The sequence below is a fragment of the Mesoplodon bidens genome (genome assembly GCF_964165515.1).
Source record: "Mesoplodon bidens genome assembly, chromosome: 11".
NCBI classification, from domain to species: Eukaryota; Metazoa; Chordata; class Mammalia; order Artiodactyla; family Ziphiidae; genus Mesoplodon; species Mesoplodon bidens.
The window spans coordinates 57,716,444-57,741,467 of NC_138167.1; the positions used below are offsets into that span (position 1 = coordinate 57,716,444).

The 25,024-nt window shown below is 43.6% G+C and overlaps 2 protein-coding genes across 10 annotated transcripts in view; one reads left to right on the forward strand and one right to left on the reverse strand.

The window, feature by feature from the left end:
* Positions 1–25,024, reverse strand: part of PPP6R2 (protein phosphatase 6 regulatory subunit 2) — an 85,019-nt gene that overhangs the window by 52,972 nt on the left and 7,023 nt on the right. For all 9 annotated transcript variants that reach the window (XM_081247939.1, XM_081247938.1, XM_081247935.1 and 6 more), the window contains exon 2: positions 15,225–15,351. The gene's annotated coding sequence lies outside the window, so the exon portion shown is untranslated. The remainder of the gene's footprint in view (positions 1–15,224; positions 15,352–25,024) is intronic.
* LOC308625425 (ATP synthase subunit g, mitochondrial-like) lies at positions 23,571–24,584 on the forward strand. The gene has a single exon (XM_081249555.1). It carries the CDS (start codon positions 23,595–23,597, stop codon positions 23,904–23,906), a length of 312 nt encoding a protein of 103 aa, XP_081105681.1. The 5' UTR covers positions 23,571–23,594; the 3' UTR covers positions 23,907–24,584.

The following is a 25,024-nucleotide window of genomic DNA, read 5'->3' on the forward strand; positions in this document are numbered from 1 at the left end:
AAGCATTTCCTCTAAGATCAGGAACGAGAGAAGGATGTCCACTCTCACCACTATTATTCAACATAGTTTTGGAAGTCCTAGCCACGGCAATCAGAGAATAAAAAGAAATAAAAGGAATACAAATTGGAAAAGAAGTAAAACTGTCACTTTTCAGATGACATGATACTATACATAGAGAATCCTACAGATGCCACCAGAAAACTACTACAGCTAATCAATGAATTTGGTAAAGTTGCAGGATACAAAATTAATGCACAGAAATCTCTTGCATTCCTATATGCTAATGATGAAAAATCTGAAAGAGAAATTAAGGAAACACTACCATTTACCACTGCAACAAAAAGAATAAAATACCTAGGAATAAACCTACCTAGGGAGACAAAAGACCTGTATGCAGAAAACTATAAGACACTGATGAAAGAAATTAAAGATGATACCAACAGATGGAGAGATATTCCATGTTCTTGGATTGGAAGAATCAATATTGTGAAAATGACTACACTACCCAAAGCAATCTACAGATTCAATGCAATCCCTATCACATTACCAATGGCATTTTTTACATAACTAGAACAAAAAATCTTAACATTTGTATGGAGACACAAAAGATCCTGAACAGCCAAAGCAGTCTTGAGGGAAAAAAACGGAGCTGGAGGAAACAGACTCCCTGACTTCAGACTATACTACAAAGCTACAGTAATCAAGACAATATGGTACTGGCACAAAAACAGAAATATAGATCAACGGAACAGAGATAAACCCACACACCTATGGTCAACTAACCTATGACAAAGGAGGAAAGGATATACAATGGAGAAAAGACAGTCTCTTCAATAAGTAGTGCTGGGGGCTTCCCTGGTGGCGCAGTGGTTGAGAGTCCGCCTGCCAATGCAGGGGACACAGGTTCTTGCCCCAGTCCGGGAAGATCCCACATGCCGTGGAGTGGATAGGCCCGTGAGCCACGGCCGCTAGGCCTGCATGTCTGGAGCCTGTGCTCCGCAACAGGAGAGGCCACATCAGTGAGAGGCCCGCGTACCTCAAAAAAAAAAAAAAAGTAGTGCTGGACAGCTACATGTAAAAGAATGAAATTAGAACACTCCTTAACACCACACACAAAAATAAACTCAAAATGGATTAGAGACCTAACTGTAAGACCGGACAGTATAAAACTCTTAAAGGAAAACATAGGAAGACCACTGTTTGACATAAATCACAGCAAGATCTTTTTTGATCCACCACCTAGAGGAATGGAAATAAAAACAAAAATAAACAAATGGGACCTAATGAAACTTAAAAGCTTTTGCAAAGCAAAGGAAACTACAAACAATACCAAAAAACAACCCTCAGAATGGGAAAAAATATTTGCAAACAAATCAACAGACAAAGGATTAATCTCCAAAATATATAAACAGCTCATGCAGCTCAATATTAAAAAAACAAACAACCCAATCCAAAAATGGGCAGAAGGGACTTCCCTAGTGGCACAGTGGTTAAGAATCCACCTTCCAATGCAGGGGACACGGGTTCAAGCCCTGGTCCGGGAAGATCCCACATGCCGCGGAGCAACTAAGCCCGTGCACCACAACTACTGGGCCTGCGCTCTAGAGCCCATGCTCTGCAACAAGAGAAGCCACCACAGTGAGAAGCCTGTGCACTGCATCGTTGACCCTGCTCACTGCAACTAGGGAAAGCCCGCATGCAGCAACGAAGACCCAACGCAGTCAAAAATAAATAAATTTTTTAAAAACCCAAAAAACCCCCAAAAAAAACAAAAATGGGCAGAAGACCTAAATAAACATTTCTCCAAAGAGGACATACAGATGGCCAAGAAGCACATGAAAAGCTGCTCAACATCACTAATTATTAGAGAAATGCAAATCAAAACTACAGTGAGGTATCACCTCACACCAGTTAGAACGGGCATCATCAGAAAATCTACAAACAACCAGTGCTGGAGAGGGTGTGGAGAAAAGGGAACCCTCTTCCACTGTTGGTGGGAATGTAAATTGATACAGCCACTATGGAGAACAGTATGGAGGTTCCTTAAAAAACTAAAAACAGGATTACCATATGACCCAGCAATCCCACTACTGGGCATATACCCTGAGAAAACCATAATTCAAAAAGACACATGCACCCCAATGTTCACTGCAGCACTATTTACAATAGCCAGGTCACAGAAGCAACCTAAATGCCCATCGACAGATGAATGGATACAGAAAATGTAGTACATATATGCAATGGAATATTACTCAGCCATAAAAAGGAACAAAATTGGGTCATTTGTAGAGATGTGAATGAATCTAGAGACTGTCATACACAGTGAAGTTAAGTCAGAAAGAGGAAAAACAAATACTGTATATTAATGCATATATGTGGAACCTAGAAAAATGGTACAGATGAACCAGTCTGCAGGGCAGAAACAGAGACACAGATGTAGAGAATAAACGTATGGACACCAAGGGGGGAAAGCGGCAGGCGGGTGGTGGTGGTGGTGTGATGAATTGGGAGATTGGGATTGACATGTATACACCGATGTGTATGAAATGGATGACTAATAAGAACCTACCGTATAAAAAAAAATAAAATTCAAAAAGAAATTTGCTTTGAGGATATATATAGTGCATACATTCGGGGCTAATTCTCCTTTTAAAGAGATATTTAATACAATCTTTAGATGTACTAATGTATTTCACGCTATGGGGTTCTGTCTGCTTAGAATTTGCCCATTTTTAAAAATAAAAACATTTTGCATTATTCAAACCAGAAAATAAACAATAGCTCAAAAACAAACAAAAAAAGAGTCCGCCTGCCAATGCAGGGGACACGGGTTCGAGCCCTGGTCCAGGAAGATCCCACATGCAATGGAGCAACTAAGCCCGTGTGCCACAACCACTGAGCCTGCTCTCTAGAGCCTGTGAGCCACAACTACCGAGCCCGCGTCCTGCAACTACTGAAGCCCACGCGCCTACAGCCCATGTTCCGTGACAAGAGAAGCCACTACAATGAGAAGCACGCACACTGCAAGGAAAAGTGGCCCCCGCTCACTGCAACCAGAGAAAGCCTGTGCGCAGGAACGAAAACCCAATGCAGCCAAAAATAAAATAAATAAATAAATAAATTTTAAAGTAAAGCTTTATTAAAAAAACCAAAAAAAAACCCATACTGTATACAACAACAGAGAGAAAGAAATCAGTAAAACAAATAATTAAGGCTAAATAATTACTGATGAAAAGCTATGAAGCTAAGTGCAAGATTCAGAAAGAATCCATAAATTGGAGAGGCTTATTATAAAATAATCTGCAATTTAAAAATCTATAGGATTTCAGTAACAACAACAAAACAGAAAACAGCCTGGCCCAGTGCCCCCTTCCACCTCTCCATCTGGAACCTGACCTCAGTCTTCACACATATCCCACCAGCTTTCCTCACAGTGGCAGCAAACCTCCACCTTACCACTCCCATCCAGAATCCTTGTTCTATTGCTATTAACAAGCTTTGTGTTATCTAGTAATGTGAAAAGGAGTCCTAAAATATCCTTAAATCACTAATCAAATTTTTAAATAAAATAGAATGAAGGTCAGAATCCTGTGGCATGTCAGTCAGGAGAGGAGCATGCTAATGTAGTTGTCTTATTGAAGGAAAGCAGGGATACTGTTAAGCTTGAAAAGTCAGAGAAGAAATACCTGGGACTTTCCTGGTGGTCCAGTAGGTAAGACTCCGCACTCCCAATGCAGGGAGCCTGGGTTCGATCCCTGGTTGGGGAACTATATCCCGCATGCATGACGCAACTAAGAGTTTGCATGTGGAACTTCCCTGGTGGCGCAGTGGTTAAGAATCTGCCTGCCAATGCAGGGGATATGGGTTTGAGCCCTGGTCCGGGAAGATCCCGCATGCCGCAGAGCAACTAAGCCCATGCACCCACAACTACTGAAGCCCGCATGCCTAGAGCCCGTGCTCCGCAACAAGAGAAGCCACCGCAATGAGAAGCCCACGCACCGCAACGAAGAGTAGCCCCTGCTCGCTGCAACTAGAGAAAGCCCACGCACAGCAACAAAGACCCAATGCAGACAAAAATAAATAAATAAATAACCATTATTAAAATTAAAAAAAAAAGAGTTCGCATGCCACAACTAAGAAGTCAGCATGCCGCAACTAAAGATCCCGCATGCCGCAACGAAGTGCCCGTGTGCCACAACTAAGACACAGCGCAGCCAAAATAAATAAATAAATACATATTTTTAAAAAAAAGAAGAGAAGAAGAAATACCCATGACAAAAGATCTTAAGTTCAGGGAGGTCACGCACACACACAAAAAATTAGAATGTGTAATTTTAATCGGCAGTAAAACAAAAACAAAACAATTTATCCAACGGAAAACAGGCAAGGAGATAAAAGCAAAAGTATTAGTAAATGAAAATGTGAAATAAAATGGAGAAATAGTACTAATACACAACACTGAAAATCAACTATATTTCAATAAAAATAAATTTTAAAAAAGAAATTAGTACTAATATAATAATTTCAACAATTGAATATGGGATAAACTAATCAATGCAGAAGAGTTTTCTCAGATTTAATTTTTAAAAAACAATATGCAACAAAAGACACACTTTAAAAAAACTGAAAAAGGTAGAAATGAAAAGACTGAAAAACATACACAAGGCAAATGTGAACCAAAATAAATTTGAGCCGCAACCTTTATGTCTGACAAACTAAAAGTTAAGATAAAATGAGATGCAAAGGATGTTATAAACAAGTAAAAGGGACAATAGGACAAGAATATATAACCATCACAAACACAGAGGCATTTTATAGTATTGTTCAACTTCTATAAACTTTATTGCAGCAACTGAGGGAAATCCATAGATGAAAAATGCCTTGGCCCTGGGCATTTATTCTAGAGAAATAAAAAGTCAAAAACTGGAATTGGGGGCTTCCCTGGTGGCGCAGTGGTTGAGAATCTGCCTGCTAATGCAGGGGACACAGGTTCGAGCCCTGGTCTGGGAAGATCCCACATGCCGCGGAGCAACTGGGCTCGTGAGCCACAACTGCTGAGCCTGCGCGTCTGGAGCCTGTGCCCCACAACAAGAGAGGCTGCGATAGTGAGAGGCCCACGCACCGCGATGAAGAGTGGCACCCGCTTGCCACAACTAGAGAAAGCCCTCGCACAGAAACGAAGACCCAACACAGCAAAAATAAATAAATTAATAAACTCCTACCCCCAACATCTAAAAAAAAAAAAAACTGGAATTGGGGGGCTTCCCTGGTGGCACAGTGGTTGAGAGTCCGCCTGACGATGCAGGGGACACGGGTTCCTGCCCCGGTCCGGGAGGATCCCACATGCCGTGGAACGGCTGGGCCCGTGAGCCATGGCCGCTGAGCCTGCGCATCACGGAGCCTGTGCTCCGCAACGGGAGAGGCCACAACAGTGAGAAGCCCGCGTATCGTATCGCAAAAAAAAAAAACTAGGGCTTCCCTGGTGGCGCAGTGGTTGAGAGTCCGCCTGCCGATGCAGGGGACGCGGGTTCGTGCCCCGGTCTGGGAGGATCCCACATGCCGCGGAGCGGCTTGGCCTGTGAGCCGTGGCCGCTGGGCCTGCGCGTCCGGAGCCTGTGCTCCGCGACGGGAGAGGCCACAGCAGTGAGAGGCCCGCGTACTGCAAAAAAAAAAAAAAAAAAAAAAAAAAAAAACTAGAATTGGTCCAGATGGTCCTTGACACATGAACGCTAAAGTGTGGTCCATCCATACCATGGAATATAACTCAGCAACCAAAAGGAACAAACTACTGATACGTGCAACAACTTGGATGAGTCTCTACGGCAGCAGTCCCCAACCTTTTTGGCACCAGGAACCAGTTTCGTGGAAGACAATTTTTCCACAGATTGTGGGGGTGTTGGTTCAGGCAGTAATGCGAGCAATGGGGAGCGGCGGGAAACAGCAGATGAAGCTTCGCTCACTCGCCCGCTGCCGCTCACCTCCTGCTGTGCGGCCCGGTTCCTAACATGCCATGGACCAGTGCCGGTCCGCAGCCCGGGGGTTGGAGACCCCTGCTCTAGAGAAGTATTGCTGAGCAAAAAAAAGCCAATCCTGGGGACTTCCCTGGTGGTCCAGTGGGTAAGACTCCACGCTCCCAATGCAGGGGGCATGGGCTTGATCCCTGGTCAGGGAACCAGATCCTGCATGCACGCCGGAACTGAGAAGTCTGCATGCTGCAACTAAGAAGTCTGCATGCCGCAACTAAGAAGCCCACTTGCCGCAACTAAACATGCCGCAACAAAGATCCCTTGTGTCACAACTAAGACCCGGCACAGCCAAAATAGATAAATAAATTATTTGTTTAAAAAAAAAGCCAATCCCCAAAGGTTACATACTGTATGATTCCATTTATATATAACATTTTTGAAAGGAAAAATTTTAGAAATGGAGGACAAATTAGTGGTTGCCAGTGGTTAGGCATGAGGAGCAGGCAGGTGGAGAGAGGGAAATTAGTGTGGTCATACAAGCACAACAAGAGAATCCTCGTGGCTTTGGAACTGTTCAGCATTTTGTCTTTGATGGTGGATACACAGCCACACAGATGACGAACTATAGAACTAAACACCTGCACACACAATACAAATACAACTCAGGAAGCATGAGTAAAATCAGTGGACTGTATCAATGTCAATTCCTGGTTGTGATTTTTCTACTATAACTCTGCAAAATATTACCACTGGGGGAAACTGGACAAAGGGTACCAGGGATATCTCTCTATTATTTCTTATAGCTGCAACGTTAAAAAGGTGAATACTATTAATAAGCTCAAGCTATAAAAGAGACAGAAAATTTTACACCCAAAGGACAGAGAATACAAATTCTTTTTGAAAACACCATGTAACATTTACAAATATAAACCACACATTAAACCAATAAAGGAAGCCTCAATAGACTCCAAAAGACCACTATGTTGCAGACTGTGTTCCCCAAACAATAAAGTATAGAAATTAATATATCAAGGATAGTTTTTAAAAATCAGTGACAAGCTGATCCTAAAATCCATATGGAAATGCAAGTGGTCCAGAACACACAAAACAATCTTGAAGAGGAACAATGCCGGAGGACTCATTCTTCCTGATTTCAAAATTCACTACGAAGTTCCAGTAAACAATACAATGTGGGCTTCCCTGGTGGCGCAGTGGTTGAGAGTCTGCCTGCCGATGCAGGAGACACGGGTTCGAGCCCCGGTCCAGGAAGATCCCACATGCCACGGAGCCACTAAGCCCGTGCGTCACAACTACTGAGCCTGTGCTCTAGAGCCCACGAGCCACAACTACTGAGCCCGTGAGCCACAACTATTGAAACCTGCACACCCTAGAGCCTGTGCTCTGAAACAAGAGAAGCCGCCGCAATGAGAAGCCTGCACACCGCAAGGAAGAGTAGCCCCCGCTCACCAAAACTAGAGAAAGCCCGTGCGCAGCAACGAAGACCCAACGCAACCAAAAAAAAATTAATTAATTTAAAAATAAATAAATAAACACTCATATACAGTCAACTGATTTTTGACAAGAGTGAAAAAACAATTCAATGGGGGTTAGAACGGTGTTTTCAATATATGATGCTGGAACAACTAGATATCTGCATGCAAAAGAATAAATGCAGACCCTTACTTATGCACTACCTACAAAGATTTACCAACATAGATCAAAGACCTAAATTTAAGTGCTAAAACTATAAAACTCTTAGAAGAAAAAATCATTATTTGCCGATGGTTTCTTAGATATGATACCAAAAGCAACAATAGAAAATATAACTTGGACTTCCTCAAAAATAGTTTTGTGCTTCAAATGACACCTTTAAGAAAGTGTAAAGACAACCCACACAATGGGAGAACATTTTCACAAAAGAAAATTTTTGCAAATCATGTATCTGAAAAAGGACTTGTAACCAGAATATATAAAAAACGTTTACAACTCAATAATAAAAAGACAAATTTTAGAACGAGTAAAGGATCTGGGCTTCCCTGGGGGCACAGTGGTTAAGAATCCGCCTGCTAATGCAGGGGACACGGGTTTGAGCCCTGGTCTGGGAAGATCCCACATGCCGCAGAGCAACTAAACCCGTGCGCCACAAGTACTGAGCCTGAGCTCTAGAGCCCGCAAGCCACAACTACGGAGTCCACATGCCACAACTACTGAAGTCTGCGTGCCTAGAGCCCGTGCTCCACAACAAGAGAAGCCATGACAATGAGAAGCCCGCGCACTGCAACAAAGAGTAGCCCCCGCTCACCACAACTGGAGAAAGCCCGCGCACAGCAACCAAGACCCAACACAGCCAAAATTAATTAATTAATTAATTAATTAAGGAAAAAATGAGTCAAGGATCTGAATAGACATTTCTCCAAAGAAAATATCCAAAAGGACAAAAACCACACAAGAAAATGCTCGGTACCATTAGCCATCCGGGAAATGCAAGTCAAAACCACAATGAAGGGACTTCCCTGGTGGTGCAGTGGTTAAGAATCCACCTGCCGATGCAGGGGACAGAGGTTCAATCCCTGGTCCAGGAAGATCCCATATGTCGCGGAGCAACTAAGCCTACGTGCCACAACTACTGAGCCTGCACTCTAGAGCCTGCGAGCCACAACTACTGAGCCCGTGAGCCACAACTACTGAAGCCTGCATGCCTAGAGCCCGTGCTCCACAAGAGAAGCCACCGCAATGAGAAGCACGCGCACTGCAACAAAAGAGTGGCCCTCGCTCACCGCAACTAGAGAAAGCCCACACGCAGCAACGAAGGCCCAACACAGACAAAAAATAATAAATTAAATAAATTTTTTTAAAATGTGGTCTATCCATACAATGGAATATTATTCAGTAATAAGAAAGAATGAAGTACTGATAGGACCCCATGGAGTCTGGTTGGTTTCACCGCAGCAGCACAGAGGCGGCCTCAACGCGCCGAGCGCCCACACTATGCTGCTCTACGGGATGCCAGCACTGCACACCAGGCCTGGGTCTGCACACACCAGCCCACAGGCCGCAGGTTCCTTCATGGTGGGGATGGTCATACATCTTATGTGTTCCACAAGACAGCACCGGAGCACACACAGAACAAATCTTGACCAACAAATAAAACCAAAATTTCACCCAAATAATCATCATCATGCTACTCACTTATTCATACCTTTTATAGTTTGAAAGAATAAACCAAGTTAACATCTACTTATTTACCCCTAAATCATAAAAGAGAAAGTCTAGGCGGGATTTCCACCCTGTAAAAAAGAGTAAGACACTCAAGGGCCTCTGAGAACCCATCCCATCTGCAGAATCTGGTGCCCCAACTTATCTACCCCAGGGCCTGTGTGCTAAAGTCAGCCCAGCTCAACGTTCCAAGACACGGGGACATCACAGGGTGGTTAAGTTCTTTTCTTTTTTTTTTTCCCCAATAAATTTATTTATTTTATCTTTGGCTGCATTGGGTCTTTGTTGCTGCCTGCAGGCTTTCTCTTGTTGTGGTGAGCAGGGGCTACTCTTCGTTGCAGTGTGCAGGCTTCTCATTGCGGTGGCTTCTCTTGTTGCGGAGCATGGGCTCTAGGTGCGCGGGCTTCAATAGTTGTGGCACACGGGCTTAACTGCTCCATGGCATGTGGGATCTTCCCGGACGAGGGATCAAATCCGTGTCTCTTGCACTGGCAGGCGGATTCTTAACCACTGCGCCACCGGGGAAGTCCCAAGTTCTTTTCTTTTAATTTAGAAAACTAACAGGGTTGCCAACTTTTTCACTTTGTCAAGCCAGGAGGAGGGAGGGAGGGAAAGAGAGAGAAAGAAAAGCAGACACAAAGGGGCTTCCCAAAAATAAATAAATAAAATAAATTAAATTTTTAAAAAAGGAGGAAAGGATAAACTGTCATCTACAATCACCTTCAATTCAGACAACAATGGCTTTTCCAATATCAAAAGAAGAAAGCCATAATATCAGGACTGAGGATTATGTCTTACTTTAAAAAAATACAGTTTTAAGAAAAGTTCACCTTTGCTCATCTCACCAATATTATACACAGACCAGCATCTGAGAAGCTCTATTTACATCACCATTGACACCTGAAATAAAAATAGGTTACTCTCAAAGTCATTCACTTAGATTGACTGTGTACCTCACTAGCTCACACCTAGGCCATTAAACCAAAAATCTCTGTGTAGCAACATTTCTGTGCTTCCGTGCATTTTAAGAAATACGTAATCTCATCAGTGGCATCCCTTAAAGAGTTCATAGCAATGGTATTGGTTTAGGCGCAACTAATTTCACTGCCTAAGGAACTGGTTTAAACTGGTTCTAGAACTGTTACTAAGGTAATACTCCATACTTCTTTTCCAAACGTTTCAAGATGACTTTACTTTCTTTTTTAATATTTACTTATTTATTTATTCATTCATTCATTCATTTTTGGCTGCGTTGGATCTTAGTTGTGGCACTCAGGACTTTTCGTTGCGGCGAGCAGGCTACACTCTGGTTGTGGCGTGTGGGCTTAGTTGCCCCACAGCATGTGGGATCTTAGTTCCCCAACCAGGGATCAAACCCGTGTCCCCTGCATTGGAAGGTGGATTCTTAACCACTGGACCACCAGGGAAGTCCCTTCCGAACGTTTCTTGTATCCCAACAACTATGCACTACCCTCCAAAGAGATGCTAGCACCCTCTTAATTGGAAGGCTAATTTTCCTTCCCCAGATGACCCAGAGGCCCGCCACTGACAGCACATCTTTAGAACAAGCTACTGGCTCGCAGAACTGGCATGTTGACTTGAGACGTCTCTGGTTATATGTGAGATGCAACACAGCACAAGGATTCCCATCACATCCTGACAACAGCCCCCACGGTCTGTCTGGAACGCCAAGCAAAGTATTAGCAGCATCTTCTGTACTCTTATCCAACAGCCAAATGAGAGGAACTTCAAGTTCCTCTTGAACTACTTTTTCATTTACTTCTTCTGGTTAGTATAACCATCAGACACAAGGCAGCTTCCAGAGGAGTGTTGCCCATACGATCATGCAGTTCCTTGAACAGAGCCCTTCAGAAAAGAACATTCTGCAGTAGAGACTGTTGCTAAGAGAGAATGAGAATCTGAAATGCACCCTATACCTGTCTGACCAATCGCTTTTTAACTTTCACAACCAAGGTCCTGGCTCTGCTGTGACCTGACCTCTTGTGCCCTGGTGTCCTCACCTGTAAACTGGGGACAAGGAGCACCCTCCACGTAGAGCTGCTGTGAGGCTGAACTGAGCTACCCCATGAGGAGCCCAGAACAGGGGCTGGCACACTTTCTCCTCAGTCTCCTGACCGCAAAGGAGAGAAGGAAACAGAGACAAGGTCACCTTGCCACAGAGGATGGGCTCAGCAGTGGCTGGGGAGGCATGACTTGGTCACGGGAGCTGACTGTGAGCCTCTCCCGGTGCCACCTTCCAGTGGCATGACACTGGTAGCTCACGGTGGACATGACAGAAGCATTAGCACTGTGGAAATCGACAAATGCTACAAGCCAGGAGGTTTTTGTGCTTTTGTTTGTTTTTTGTTTTTGACTTAAAAATTTTTATTATTATTTTTATTTTTGGCTGCATTGGATCTTCCTTTCTGTGCACAGGCTTTCTCCAGTTGCAGCTAGCGGGGGCTACTCTTCATTGCGGTGCGCAGGCTTCTCATCCTGGTAGTTTCTTTTGTTGTGCGGCACGGGCTCTAGGCGCGTGGGCTTCAGTGGTTGCAGCACGTGAGCTCAGTAGTTGCAGCACTCGAGCCCTAGAGCATGTGGGCTTCAGTAATTGCGGCACGCGGGCTCTAGAGTGCAGGCTCAGTAGCTGTGGCTCACGGGCTTAGTTGCTCTGGGGCATGTGGGATCTTCCTGGACCAGGGTTAAAACCCGTGTCCCCCACACTGGCAGGTGGACTCTTAACCACTGCACCACCATGGAAGCCCCGTGGCCAGGAGGTTTTTGACTCTCCCAGAGAGCCAGATATTAAACATTTACCAACACACCACTGGAATTCTATTGGTCTGGAAAAAAGCGACAATGTGAATCCATGGAGAGCAGTGGCTACTTGCACAATCAGTCAAACAACAAACAAGACCATGTCTATACTGGGCACAGTCCACTGGGGGTGGCAGGGGGGGTGGGGGGACCAAAAAGAAGGGGGTGGGGTGGGAGGAACAGGTGAATAAAAATCTAAAATCAGAAGTGAAAAGAATAGCCACAGGACGCCCCTGGTGGCGCAGTGGTTAAGAATCCGCCTGCTAGGGGACATGGCGGAGCAACTAAGTCCGCGTGCCACAACTACTGAGCCCACGTGCCACAACTACTGATACCTGTGCACCTAGAGCCCATGCTCCACAACAAGAGAAGCCACTGCAATGAGAAGCCCGCACACCACAACGAAGAGTAGCCCCCGCTCTCTGCAACTAGAGAAAGCCCGTGTGCAGCAATGAAGACCCGTGCAGCCAAAAATAAATAAATAAATTTATTTAAAATAAGTAAATAAAAATAAAGAGTATGCTTATTTAATAGTCTGTTTCTTTTTTTAAAATAATTTATTTATTTACTATTTATCTTTGGCTGTGCCGGGTCTTAGCTGCTGCACGAGGGATATTTAGTTGCAGCATGCAGACTTCTTAGTTGCGGCATGCATGTGGGATCTAGTTCCCCAACGAGGGATCAGAACCCGGGCCCCCTGCACTGGGAGCGTGGAGTCCTACCACTGGACCACCGGGGAAGTCCCAATAGTCTGTTTCTGATGATCCCCAAATCTAAAATCTCGGAGGGTTGTTCCTACTGGTTTTCATGCATGGTGCCTTATTTCCTCGTGTGCTTGTTCAGTTTTGTCTGTGTACTAATCAACATCCTTAAAAAATAGTCATAGGTGTTTTTTGCATTTTAGGATGATGGTAACTTCCTCCAAAGAGGTTTTATGTTTGGTCCCATTGCTGCCTGAAGGCATTACCAAACCGGAAAACCTTAAATTCATGCTTCGTTTCCCTGAGCTACGAAGTAATATGAACCTGGGCTACAAATCCTCCCAAAGGCCAATCCACAGCCATAATTTTCCCCCTTTTTTCCTGCTACATTTAGTAAAAAAGTTGGGGCAAAGATGGAGTTAGGCAGGTATGCTTCTAGTTCACCCTGCCTCTGAGGGCACTGACTTTCAGAGCCCATTTAATATGAGGAGGGCCCCTTTTAGGTTCTCTACCTTGAGAGGACTGCAGATCTTCACTTCAGAGGCCGGCAAGGACTCAGAAATCAAAGCCCCACTTTGTCCAAATCAGCAAATGTCCTTAAGGCAAAGGCAGATTCCATCCTATGGTGTTTAAATTACCTTTCTGGGTTCTTTCTTTGTTATATTTTGGTTTAAAACTTCCTTGCAATATTGTCAGTCTTTCTGATTTTTTTCTTCTCTTTTTTTTTCTTTTTGGCTACAGTGGGTCTTCGTTACTGCATGCAGGCTTTTCTCTAATTGCAGAGAGCAGGGGCTACTCTTCATTGCAGTGCACGGGCTTTTTATTGCAGCGGCTTCTGTTGTGGAGCACGGGCTCTCTAGCCGCTCGGGCTTCAGTAGTTGTAGCTCATGGGCTCTAGAGCACAGGCTCAGTAGTTGCGGCACCCAGGCTCAGCTGCTCCATGGCATGTGGAATCTTCCCAAACAAGGGCTCGAACCCGTGTCCCCTCCATTGGCAGGTGGATTCCCAACCACTGCGCCACCAGGGAAGCCCTTGATTTTTTTCTTTAATCCAACAATTTTAATTGTTTTCCATAGGGTGGAGGATGGGAGGATAGCAGGTAGTCCAAATAATCTAGCCTAACAATTACCAAATACATAAAAACACTGAAGTTTTTCTGTAAAATATACCTGATACACAATTCTATACTGAAATTTATATTCTCTCATCACTTTGAGGAGTTACTCCACTCTCTAGTGGCCTCTATTCATGCTAATGAGACATCCGTTGTCAACCTAACAGACATTCCTTTGTAGGTAATCTCTCTTTTACCTCTGGCTTAAGGTCTTTTTGTCTTTGTTGCTATACAATTTCAGTGTATGGGTGTGGGTTTCCTTTTATTTATACTGTTTAGGACATAGTGTGCTTCCTAAATCTACAGATTTATCTCTCATTAGTTTCTGAAAAGTCAATGCTATTAACACTTTGAGTAACGCCTCTCCTCCTTCTCCCTACTTTTCCATCCTGGGATTCCAACTACATAGTCACAGCACACTTTTATCCTACCCTCCACTTCTCTAGTCTCACTTTCCATCTCCCATCTCTCAATGCTGCACACTGGATAATTTCTTCAGGTATATATTCCAGTTCACTAATTCTGCCTTCAGCCATGTTTAATTTATTTAATTCACATATATTGTTTTTAATTTCAACTTATTTTTCATTTCTGAAAGTTCTACTTGGAATCATTTTGATACCTTGGTTTTTGTTACTAATTTTTATTCTATTTTGTATTTCTTCAAAAATTTCATACATTATTATATATACTGCATCTGATTATCCAATACCTGCAGACCTTGGGGCATCTAATTGTGCCAACTCCTCACAATGGTGTGTGTCCTGAATATAGAATGAAGCTTGCTTAAACGTAATCTACAGAAATCCCGAGGGCCTACACTGAGTATGCTTTGCTCTGAAAAGGATTTATCTTCTCTTCAGCAAGGAGCAAAAGAGTGCTATCATAATACTCACTGTTTCTTTTTTCTTTTTCTATTTTGGCTTTTGAAGAGTTAGCTTAATTTTTAAGCACCGAAGTGCTCCCGGGAAGTTGTACCTACTGTAATTTATCCAGCATCTAATCAGATTGCAATGGGCAAACCTTTTAGGGGCATGTACTACAGCTGGAGGTACAAGCCCCTCCCCCCCTTTTCAGCTTCTACTTGGAATGTGTTCTGATGGCAGCCATAACACATATAAGCCTATCTCACCTATTCCCCACGGGTGAGACATAGCATGTTCCTCACTACATATGCATGACTGTCCCTGTTTTATTTGGATTACCCTTTGGCTTGGAGAGACCAAGTAACTTTTCCACAACACAGCATCTCAAAACCAGACACAGGAGGGTCAAGGATCCCTAAAAGTCAGGACACTATATGCACATCTTCAAAACTAAAATTTTTGCTGTCATCCATCTTCGAATGTCCCCTTATACAGTATATTTGCATAAATTACACAATAAAACAATCAAAAACAATTATCTTACCTTCTGTGGAAACTCCTTGTTTAAATTTTGTATTTAGGCAAAATATAAAAACATTTGGGATTTTCTCTTGGAGTATATGCAACTTTAAGAAAAATTTTTTCATTCAGTAGACTTATAATCTCTTTACCTGAAAAATAAGAGGAAAAAAACTTATTTTAAGTTCTACTTCTGTAAAGTTAACTCACCAAAATGATAGGGAAAAGGAAAACAAAAATCATTAGCTTTACTCAGTATTTAAATTATTAGAACATTTCATGATTAAGGATCTAAAAACTCCCTTGTCCATGCTTGTTCTACAGAGATTGGTACCAACGATACACACCCATTTTAATCTGGTTAACTAACTCAATGGTTGGAATTTAAGGACATGAGAAGGATCTCTGTGAAGCTGTCTACTTTCATGCCTACACACTATAACTATCAAGAGACACATATCCTGGTCACAAGATGACTGGACAGCTCACTGATGATCCATCACAACTTCTAGAAGAAAAGTGCTCCAAAGTGCTCCAGGTGTGATCCCTAACACCATTACCAAATAACGTGACTAGCGCTCCTTGGCAAAAAGACTGACTTCAAGGCATGCAACAAAAACACAGACCAGGGGGCTTCCCTGGTGGCACAGTGGTTAAGAATCCGCCTGCCAATGCAGGGGACATGGGTTTGAGCCCTGGCCTGGGAAGATCCCACATGCCGCGGAGCAACTAAGCCCGTGTGCCACAACTACTGAAGCCCGTGCACCTAGAGCCTGTGCTCTGCAACAAGAGAAGCCACTGCAATGAGAAGCCTACGTGCCGCAATGAAGAGTAGCCCCAGCTCACCACAACTAGAGAAAACCTGCGTGCAGCAACAAATACCCAATGCAGCCAAAAAAATTTAACAATAAAATAAATTTATTTAAAAAAACAACAACAACACAGACCAGCAGAGCCCAGAACTGTTCGTTCTGTATATGCATGCAAGTGATGATTTTACCTTTTTCTAAAAAATTAATTAATTTCTTTAAAATTTATTTTTTTGGCTGCATTGGGTCTTCGTTGCTGTGCACGGGCTTTCTCTAGTTGCGGCGAGTGGGGGCTACTCTTTGTTGCGGTGCGCGGGCTTCTCATTGCAGTGGCTTCTCGTTGCGCAGCACGGGCTCTAGGCATACAGGCTTCAGCAGTTGTGGTTTGCAGGCTCTAGAGTGCAGGCTCAGCAGTTGCGGCGCATGGGCTTAGTTGCTCCGCGGCATGTGGGATCTTCCCGGACCAGGGCTCGAACCCATGTCCCCTGCACTGGCAGGTGGATTCTTAACCACTGCGCCACCAGGGAAGCCCAATGATTTTACCTTTTGAAAATTATACTTTAGCAATAAGGAGGGGTGACTGTTCTAGAATATAAGAGCCCTAAGAGACCTAATCATCAAATATAATATTTAGATCTTGTTTGGGTCCAATTAAAACGAATCAACTGGAAGAGTATATTTTTGAAGCTATTGGGGAAATCTGAATATGGACTGGTATTAGATGATATTAAGGAATTACTGTAAATCTCTTAGTTGTAAAAGTGACATGACCACTGTTTTTAAAAATAAAAACTTCCCTTATCTGTTAGAGAGAAAAAGTGAAGTATTCATGGGTGAAATGACATTATTTCTTGGATTTACTTTTAAAACACTCCACCGAAACACAAGAACCAAACAAATTTTAAAAGTGTGAGAGAGATATTACTCAGCCATAAAAAGAAACAAAATTGAGTTATTTGTAGTGAAGTGGATGGACCCAGAGTCTGTCATACAGAGTGAAGTAAGTCAGAAAGAGAAAAACAAATACCGCATACTAACACATATATATGGAATCTAAAAAGAAAAATGGTTCTGAAGAACCTAGGGGCAGGGCAGGAATAAAGACACAGACGTAGAGAATGGACTTAAGGACATAGGGAGGGGGAAGGGTAAGCTGGGACGAAGTTAGAGAATGGCACTGACATATATACACTACCAAATGTAAAATAGATAGCTACTGGGAAGCAGCTGCATGGCACAGGGAGATAAGCTCGGTGCTTTGTGACCACCTAGAGGGGTGGGATAAGGAGGATGGGAGGGAGACGCAAGAGGGAGGGGATATGGGGATATACGTATGCATATAGCTGATTCACTTTGTTATACAGCAGAAACTAACACAACACTGTAAAGCAATTACACTCCAATAATGATGTTTAAAAAAAAAAACATTTCACAACATTAAAAAGAAGTGCGAGAGAAAAAGGGACAGATTAAAATAATAATAATAATAACTGGCAAAGTACCAATCACTGATAAAGCTGGGAGATGAGTACATGGGTGTTCATTATGTTTTCTGTACATTTGTGTATTTTTAAATTTCATATAAAAGTCAAGCAAAAAAAAGGCACTCGAAGTTGTGCTACTAAGCCAGGAATAAGTTAGTGTTATCTCCTAAAATAGGAAAATCTTTTTACATCTGTGAAACAGAACAAAGGAAACTTCATTTACAAGAGTCAGGAGGCCAGAAGGGGAGCCCTCACCCACTGCTACTCAGCCTCAACCACAGACCCCCATGGAGGAAGGTTTCCTGTTTGCCCAGCAACTCAGCCAGTGAGAAACCATCACCACCCTGAACTCTCACTTTCCTCCAATGGACTTTTGTTCAAAATAGCCCCTCCCAACTTCCTCCTTTTTCTCTACAAAGTAACCTTCCTCTGCTTTGTTCGTGAGACTTGCCTATGGTTTTTGCTATTGCTTGCTTGTCCTGAATTGCAACTCTCTGTTATTCCCAAAGAAACCCATTTTGCTGGTAAAATAACTGGCTGTTTTACTTTTAAAGTTGGCACATCTAACATTTCAAAATTATTAAGCTAAATAATTCAAAATTGGCTTTTCAGCACTTTATACACAGTTTCAAAATAAGGAAGTATCTCTGTAAGGGCCCTAAGACCTCTATATTCTGACTTTGAACCAGTGCTTGTATAACATACATCTTCTTGACCAATTCTACTTAGTCTGAGCTGGAGGAAGCCCGAAACAGCCGGGACATCACGGGGGACATGCAGCCAGGGAATGAGTGACACCTTCTCCTCAGCGGGCACAAATCCTGAGCGTCCTCCCCATGCTTGCACTCCCTGGCAGCGTCACCCTCTCCCACGTCCTCCCACTGCAGGTACGAGCATTCTGTCACCTGTGTCCTCCAGCCCAGACCCAGCGGGTTCTTCTTCTCAGCAGGCCCTCAGGATCTCATTCTGTAGCCTGGTTCTCCTGTGACACCTTTCTCCCAAACCCTATCCCCACCTCCTTCCCTAAACACATGAATTCCCTTCATGTCCACCCAGGTAAGGCCACCACTGCTCTCCCACCCAGGCATCCCGAACTAGAAAGGGGTCAGCATTCTCATAGGTCCCATCACTATCTTCTATGTTTCCTAATACCTTCATTCAAATACCTGTTTTTGATACTTTTGCTTCTGGCCAAGACGAAATAACAGGGACGAGATTTACAAATGAAATGGTTTTCAAGACACTGACTATCCTGCAGTCAAGAACAGTGATCCCTGACAGGAGGGAAAGAAGAGGAGCCCTTTAACTGCCCAGCTTCCTGCCTGACAAGTAGTTCTGGGTAACAGGAGAGACACCAGGTGGGATCCAGCAGTCCCCCGAGGTGAAGAAACAGCACTGGGAGTCCAGGAAGGCCAAGGCGCTAGAGTCCACAGGCAGAGCACTGGATGGGACAGAGTCGTAGACAGCGCTGAAGATCTGCTGGCTCCAGCCAGGTACTGATCAACGGAAGTGTATAAGACAGGCATCCAAGCCAGGGATTAGTGGGAACCACCCTCCAAGTTCACACGGGGCCAAGGAGAGTTACTCTTCCAGTCACAGTGGAAAATTTCCTAATTCCGGGGCATTGGACAAAGTACTCAGAAGACTTTTGCCTCAGTGGTGGGGCAAAGTGACTCAACACTGGACTCAACATTACTCTGGTCCCACCTAACAAAGCCTAAAAGCCAGACCCACAGAATCAAACTGTTTCTGAGTAATTTAACAACATTCCAGAACAAAGGTCAAGAATATTTATAGAAATACAAAAATACCCAGCATCCAACAAGATAAAAGTCACAGTGTCTTGGCATCCAATCAAAAATGACCAGACATGCAAGGAAGCAGGAAAACACAAACCATAATCAACCCAGAAATGACACAGATGATAAAATTAATAGACAAGGACATTTAAGCAGTTGTTGTAACCGTATTCCATATGTTCAAAAACCTAGAGGAAATATTAGACGTGTTAGAGACATGAAAGATACACGAAGACCCAAACAGAATCATAAATATACTCTTAATACCAAAAAAAGGCAGAAAAAGAGGAAAAGGGAACAGAGAGCACATTGCCAGCCTCGACACCAGGCCACGTTAAGTGGGGCCACCACTCGACACAGTCTTGGTTCTCTTTCCTCATCCCCACCTACCTCCCCAACCACAGCAGCACCCACTGCTTCTTAAATATGCTGCGAGTCTCTCACAGCTGACAGAGGGCACCTGGGTCCCCTCTGCCTGGAAAACCCTTCATCACACCTTCCTACCTGGCAAATTCCTGTCTGCTCCTCAAGTCCGAAGTGCACCGAAAACTACTTCTGTCAGGTCACTGAGTCCTTCCTCAGTGCTCTCACAAGAGCACTTCCAGAGAATCAACACACTATAATTACCTAGTTTTACATATTTCTATTTATTCTGAATTATGAAAAAATTTAAAATATAAAAAGGTCCAGAGAAGAATATAACGAATATCCATGTATTGGGATTTAATAAATGTTAACATTTGCTCACATATGACACCTACTTTAAAAAAAAGTAGTTTCTAACACACTGAGGAATTGACAACCTATTCAACTCCCTTCATCCACAGAGATAATCATTAATTTGCAGCATCCATAACTTCATTCTTTTACTACTTACATAACTATAAGTAATGCATTATTTTAAGAGTATATTTAGGACTTCCCTGGTGGCACAGTGGTTAAGAATCCACCTGCCAACGCAGAGCACACAGGTTCGAGCCCTGGTCCGGGAAGATCCCACACATCACGGAGCAACTAAGCCCGTGCGCCACAACTACTGAGCCTATGCTCCAGAGCCCGCATGCCACAACTACTGAAGCCCATATGCCTAGAGCCCGTGCTCCACAACAAGAGAAGCCACCACAATGAAAAGCCCGTGCACCGCAACAAAGAGTAGCCCCTGCTTGACACAACTAGAGAAAGCCCATGTGTGGCAATGAAGACCCAACGCAGCCAAAATAAATTAATTAATTAATTTAAAAAAATAAAAACAAGTATTTGGAGGTACCGGAGACGAATCAAGAACATGCAGAAACTAGAGGGAACACAATCACTGGAAGAAGGAGAGCAAGGAGGAAAGAGGCCAGAGTTCAGGACTACCAGCATGGCTGAAAATCAAATAGGAAAATCAGAAAAGAAGGGGAGCCCCCCCAAACCTACATTAAATTCCTCCCAAATCCTTGGCTGACTCCTAAACAGCAAGTGGTGGGATGAGACACCAAGAAACCAAGCAGAAAAATAGGTCGAACTCAAAGAACTAGAGAGTAGAAAAGAGGCCAGGGGGCAGGGGGGTGCAGGGAGAGGTTGGTAAAAGGGAGCAAACACTCAGCTATAAGATGAATAAGGTCTGAGGATCGGATATAAGAATATGGTGATTGAGCTTCCCTGGTGGTGCAGTGGTTGAGAGTCCGCCTGCCGATGCAGGGGACACGGGTTCATGCCCCGGTCCGGGAAGATCCCACATGCCGCGGAGCGGCTGAGCCTGGGAGCCATGGCCGCTGAGCCTGCGCGTCCGGAGCCTGTGCTCCGCAATGGGAGAGGCCACAACAGTGAAAGGCCCGCGTACCACACACACACACAGAAATACAGGTGATTAGGGCTTCCCTGGTGGCGCAGTGGTTGAGAGTCCGCCTGCCGATGCAGGGGACACGGGTTCGTGCCCTGGTCCGGGAAGATCCCAAATGCCGCAGAGCGGCTGGGCCCATGAACCATGGCCGCTGAGCCTGCATGTCCGAAGCCTGTGCTCCGTAACAGGAGAGGCCACAGCAGTGAGAGGCCCGCGTACCGCAAAAAAAAAAAAACAAAAAAAAACCCTGAAGGGTAAATGACTTTTTCAGACAAACAAAAGTTGAGTGATTCTGTCCCCAGTATACCCATAACATGCAAAATACTGAAGGAAGTGCTTCAAGCCAAAGGAATATGATCCCATACAGAAATTCAATCTATGAAAAGAAATGAAGACCTTCCCAACTCACTCTCTGGGGCTGGTAGTACCCTGATACCAAAACAAAAGATATCATACAGGAGGGACTTCCCTGGTGGCACAGTGGTTAAGAATCCACCTGCCAACACAGGTTCAGGCCCTAGTCCGGGAAGATCCCACATGCCCTGGAGCAGCTAAGCCCGAGCGCCACAACTACTGAGCCTGCGCTCTAGAGCCCGCCAGCTGCAACTACTGAGCCCGTGTGCCACAACTACTGAAGCCCACGTGCCTAGAGCTGTGTTCCACAACAAGAGAAGCCACTGACTGCAATGAGAAGCCCACGCAGCCCAACGAGGAGTAGCCCCCACTCGCCGCAACTAGAGAAAGCCCGTGCACAGCAACAAAGACCCAACACGGCCAAAAATAAATTTAAAAAAAATTTTTAAAAAGATATCATACGGGGAAAAAAGGTCATACACAAATATCTCATGAATATATATGATATATGCAAAAATCCTTAACAAAACACTAGTAAACCAAATCTATCCACTTTTTTTTTTTTTTTTTTTGCGGTACGCGGGCCTCTCACTGTTGTGGCCTCTCCCGTTTCGGAGCACAGGCTCCGGAAGCGCAGGCTCGGCGGCCATGGCTCACGGGCCCAGCCGCTCTGCGGCATGTGGGATCTTCCCGGACCGGGGCACGAACCCGTGTCCCCTGCATCGGCAGGCGGACTCTCAACCACTGCGCCACCAGGGAAACCCTAGCCACTTTCTTTTGTTTTGTTTTTTGGCTGTGCCACACAGCAATGTGGGATCTTAGTTCCCCGACCAGGGATTGAACCTGTGCCCCCTGCAAAGGAAGCGTGGAGCCCTAAACACTGGACTGCCAGGGAATTCCCCCCAGCCACATTTAAAAAGGATTATACACCCCACACTAAGGGGATTTATCCTAAGAATGCAAAGTTGCTTTAACAGCTGAAAATTAATTAATACAACACATCATATTGATAGGAAAAAGGACAGAAACCAAATAATCATCCCAACAAATGTAGAAAAGGCATTTGACAAACTCCAACACCCCTTCATGGTAAAAACTTTCCATAGGGACTTCCCTGGTGGTCCAGTGGCTAAGACTTCACCTTCCAATGCAGGAGGTATGGGTTCAATCCCTGGTCAGGGAGCTAAGATCCCGCATGCCTCGTGGCCAAAAAAACAAAACATAAGACAGAAGCAATATTGTAAACAAATTCAATAAAGACTTTAAAAAAATCGCCCACATCCAAAAAAAAAAGAAATTAAAAAAAAAAAAAAAACTTTCCATAAAATAGAACCAGAAAGCAACCTCCCCAACCAATGAAGACCCACTATCACCACTTCCATTCAACATTATATTAGAGGTTCTAGCTGGTACTACAAAGAAAAACAAATAAAAGGCATAATAATTGGAAAAAACTGTCTTTATTCACAGATGATATGATTATATAGATAGAAAACACAAAGGAATATACAAACCTACCATGAGAACTGATAAATGAATTGAGCAAAGTTGCAAGATACATGGTAAGTATACATAAACCAACTGTGTTTTTGTACATTAACTAGTTGAGGGACTTCCCTGGTGGTCCAGTGGGCAAGACTCTGAGCTCCCAATGCAGGCGGCCCAGGTTTGATCCCTGGTCGGGGAACTAGATCCCTCATACATGCCACAACTAAGAATCCACATGCCGCATCTAAGAAGCCCACATGCTGCAACTAAAAGATCCCGCATGTCGCAACTAAGATGCCATGTGCCACAATTAAGACCCGGTGCAGCCAAAATAAAATAAATAAATATATTAAAAAATACTTATTAAAAAAACAAGTAGTTGAAAAACAATATAAAAATATTTTAAATAACATCAAAAATATCAAATACCTACAAACATACTTAATGAAAAAAGTGTACTTTTCACACTGAAAATTACAAAATGTTGCTGAGAAAAATTAAGGAAAATTTAAATAAATGAAGAGATATACCATTTGCACAGAAGACTCAAAGTTAATAACTCAATTCTAAAACTGACCTAGAGATTCAATGTAATCCCAACCACAGTCGGCACGACGGACTTTCCGTCCTAGAACCATGGCCCAGTTTGTCCGTAACCTCGCGGAGAAGGCCCTGGCGCTGGTCAGCGCTGCTGTGACTTACTCGAAGCCTCGACTGGCCACATTTTGGCACTATGCCAAGGTTGAGCTGGTTCCTCCAACCCCTGCTGAGATCCCTACAGCTATTCAGAGCTTGAAAAAAATTATCAATAGTGCTCAAACTGGTAGCTTCAAACAGCTAACAGTTAAGGAAGCTCTACTGAATGGTTTGGTGGCCACTGAGGTGTGGATGTGGTTTTATGTTGGCGAGATCATAGGCAAGTGTGGCATCATTGGCTATAATGTTTGAAGACCAATCTTTGCTTTGTTATTTGGGTGTTCTTGGACCATGTGTGAGCAGACTGCTATTTGAATAAAATAAGACAATGTGCCAAAATCAGTGTTTTCTCTGTCAAGCACTACATGGAAGGTCACAATTTCTCTTGATATTAAGTTGGGTTGTCTTTTGCTTTAATACATTAATACAGCTCTAAATGCATGTGTTTGCTTAGCTTGCAATTGGAAAAGATAGATATGAATATACCAACCTGGTACATGTGTATATGAGGATAGCATTTTACTTTGAAGGCCTGAAATAAATGATATTTAAGCTTAATTTTAGAAAAGTTGGGGAAAGGCTTTGAGAAAACAAGAACTTGTTCCAGTAGGAGAAAAATAATACCATGTGCCAAACATGGTATATACTAGTTAAATCACCTAGTATGAAGAATACAATTTGGACTGTTTTTTTGTTTTTAAATTTTATTTATTTATTTATGGCTGTGTTGGGTCTTCGTTTCTGTGCAAGGGCTTTCTCTAGTTGTGGCAAGCGGGGGCCACTCTTCATCGCGGTGCACGGGCCTCTCACTATTGCGGCCTCTCTTGTTGCGGAGCACAGGCTCCAGACACACAGGCTCAGTAATTGTGGCTCACGGGCCCAGCTGCTCCGCAGCATGTGGGATTGTCCCAGACCAGGGCTCGAACCCATGTCCCCTGCATTGGCAGGCAGATTCTCAACCACTGCGCCACCAGGGAAGCCCCTGGACTGTTTTTCTTTGCTAAAATCAGAGAAAGACCCCTTGGACAACAGCTGTGTCTGTAAATGTAGGGGAACTTTTTGTCAATTTGAATATAGCTTCCCCAAAAGAGACCAGCCGGGTGATATTCTGTGTGTCTTTGTAACATCTTTAACACTAGGACAGAGAATGAAAGCAATGACCTATGTTTTCAATCTAATTTTGATATGTTATTAATCTGTCTTTTTTTTAAAGACCTATCTTTACAAAAATAAAATATCCTATAGATATTTAACAGGATTATAGTTTAGTAGCGTCCATGGGTCAAAATAGTATATTATGTCCTGAAATAAATACAAGTGATTGGTTAAAAAAAAAAAAAGTAATCCCAACAAAACTCCCAGCAAAAATT

Coding starts and splice junctions, on each gene's coding strand:
- LOC308625425 (XM_081249555.1), top strand. CDS start 23,595: ATGGCCCAGTTTGTCCGTAACCTCGCGGAGAAGGCCCTGGCGCTGGTC.